The sequence below is a fragment of the Nestor notabilis genome, unplaced genomic scaffold, assembly GCF_000696875.1.
Source record: "Nestor notabilis isolate BGI_N333 unplaced genomic scaffold, ASM69687v1 scaffold16790, whole genome shotgun sequence".
Taxonomy (NCBI): domain Eukaryota; kingdom Metazoa; phylum Chordata; class Aves; order Psittaciformes; family Psittacidae; genus Nestor; species Nestor notabilis.
The window spans coordinates 5,118-7,141 of record NW_009910854.1 but is presented as its reverse complement, the minus strand read 5'-3'; the positions used below and the strand labels follow the sequence as shown (position 1 = coordinate 7,141).

Below are 2,024 nucleotides of genomic sequence, written 5' to 3'. Positions count from 1 at the left end.
TGTCTTCATGGCTGAACCTTCAGAGCAGGGGTCCAAGTGCAGTACTCACCCAGGGTGCTTTCTGGTGTACTGACCTGCAAGCCCACCACCTCTGTGTCAGGCCTGCACTGCTCCCGCTGCCTTAGTGCTGTTCAGGCTGGGATGTGGGGCTCGGGCTGGCAGTGTCCTAAGCATGGGGTGTCTCAGCAGGATCGAGACCGTGGCTGGAGCCGCCCCCCTGCCCCGCTAAGCGCACATGTCCGCCTGCCCATGCCCAGAAGATGACCAGGCTGCTCTTGGGGGTGACCCTGGAAAGGATTTGCAAGGCCGTGCTGCTGCTCTGCCTGCTCCACTTTGTCATCATCATGATCCTCTACTTCGACGTCTACGCGCAGCACCTGGACTTCTTCAGCCGCTTCAACGCCAGGAACGCCTCGCGCGCACACCCCTTCTCCAACTCCTCCCGCCCCAACGGCACCATCCCCAGCTACGGGCCAGCTGGCGCTGAGGCCCCATCCCCCAGTGCCAAGCCCAGCACCAACCACTCTGCCACTGAGAAGCCCTTGCAGCCCTGCCAGGAGACACCTCCCGGCTTAGGTGAGACATGTGGGGTGAGCGTGATGGGGGAGTTGCGCTTTGGCTCCAAGCATGTTCAAGGCCACGTTGGCAGAGCCTTCGATGACATGGTCTAGAGTGAGGTGGCCCTGCCCATGGCAGGGGGTTGGAGCTGGATGATCTGAAGGTCCTTCCCAGCCCAAACCATTCTATGATTCTATGGGGCTGGGGTGGGTACCCATGGTGGCATCCTTGTCCAATGGGCCCTGGACATGGCTTCCGCCTGGTCTCAAGGGTGAAGTAGTGGAGAAACCCTGGAAATGGTACCTGGACACCTGGTGTCAGGTTTTCTTAGTGGCATCTTCAATCTCTCTGTCCCCATTTGGGAGAGGTTTTGGGCATCCTCTGCCCTCGGCAGTGCCGATCTCCCTTTCAGGTCCCCCTCGCTGTTTGCTGTGCTAGCCTGGCTGGGACCAGTGGGTGACCATAACCCTGACCAAGTCCTGTCCTGCTGGCATCACCCTGCCCTCCTTCTTGCAGTTGGGCGCCTGCTCATCGAGTTCAGCTCTCCTATGAGCATGGAGCGGGTGCAGCGGGAGAACCCCGACGTGCGCCAGGGTGGCAAGTACACCCCCCCAGACTGCCTGCCCAGGCAGAAGGTGGCCATCCTCATCCCCTTCCGGCACCGTGAGCACCACCTCAAGTACTGGCTGCACTACCTGCACCCCATCCTGCGCCGGCAGAAGGTGGCTTATGGCATCTACATCATCAACCAGGTGAGATGGGCAGGGGTGAGGACGTGTCAGGGATGGGGTGGGCAAGTGGGCATCGCTGATCTCTGCCTTGCAGTTTGGTGAGGACACCTTCAACCGGGCCAAGCTGCTGAACGTGGGCTTCTTGGAGGCGCTCAAGGACGATGAGGAGTACGACTGCTTCATTTTTAGCGACGTGGACCTCATCCCCATGGACGACCGTAACCTCTATCGCTGCTACGAGCAGCCGCGGCACTTTGCCGTTGGCATGGACAAGTTTGGGTTCAGGTGGGTGGCTTGCGGGCTGGGGTCTTTCCACCTGGCCAGGACTGGGGTGGCTTCACTGGCATGACGCTGGGGCCACCAACCTTGGTTGTCACCTGGGCAAGCGTGGGGTCACTGGCTTGAATTGTGGATGTGAGTGGGAGAGGGCACAGAACCCTGGGTGGGAGGATGACACAGGAAGGGCTTGTTGCTTGTCCCTGTGGGGCTGACCCCCATCTTTGCTTGTTCCTGGGGCTGACCTGTTTGCTTTCAACCTGCCTTTCAAGACTGCCCTATGCCGGCTACTTTGGCGGTGTCTCTGGCCTGAGCAAGTCCCAGTTCCTGAAGATCAATGGCTTTCCCAATGAGTACTGGGGCTGGGGAGGAGAGGACGATGACATCTTTAACCGGTAGGTGCCAACCCATTGCCAGCAGTGGATGGTTGGGGGGGGCTTGGGTTTGCCTCGTGGCACC

At 60.1% G+C, this 2,024-nt stretch overlaps 1 protein-coding gene across 1 annotated transcript; it reads left to right on the top strand.

Annotated features, from left to right (window-relative positions):
• The first annotated feature begins 260 nt into the window (after positions 1-260).
• Positions 261-1,964, top strand: B4GALT2 (UDP-Gal:betaGlcNAc beta 1,4- galactosyltransferase, polypeptide 2). Its single transcript, XM_010011965.1, has 4 exons — positions 261-576; positions 1,075-1,310; positions 1,384-1,574; positions 1,838-1,964. Exons 1-4 carry the CDS (start codon positions 261-263, stop codon positions 1,962-1,964), a joined length of 870 nt encoding a protein of 289 aa, XP_010010267.1.
• The last annotated feature ends 60 nt before the right edge of the window (positions 1,965-2,024 follow it).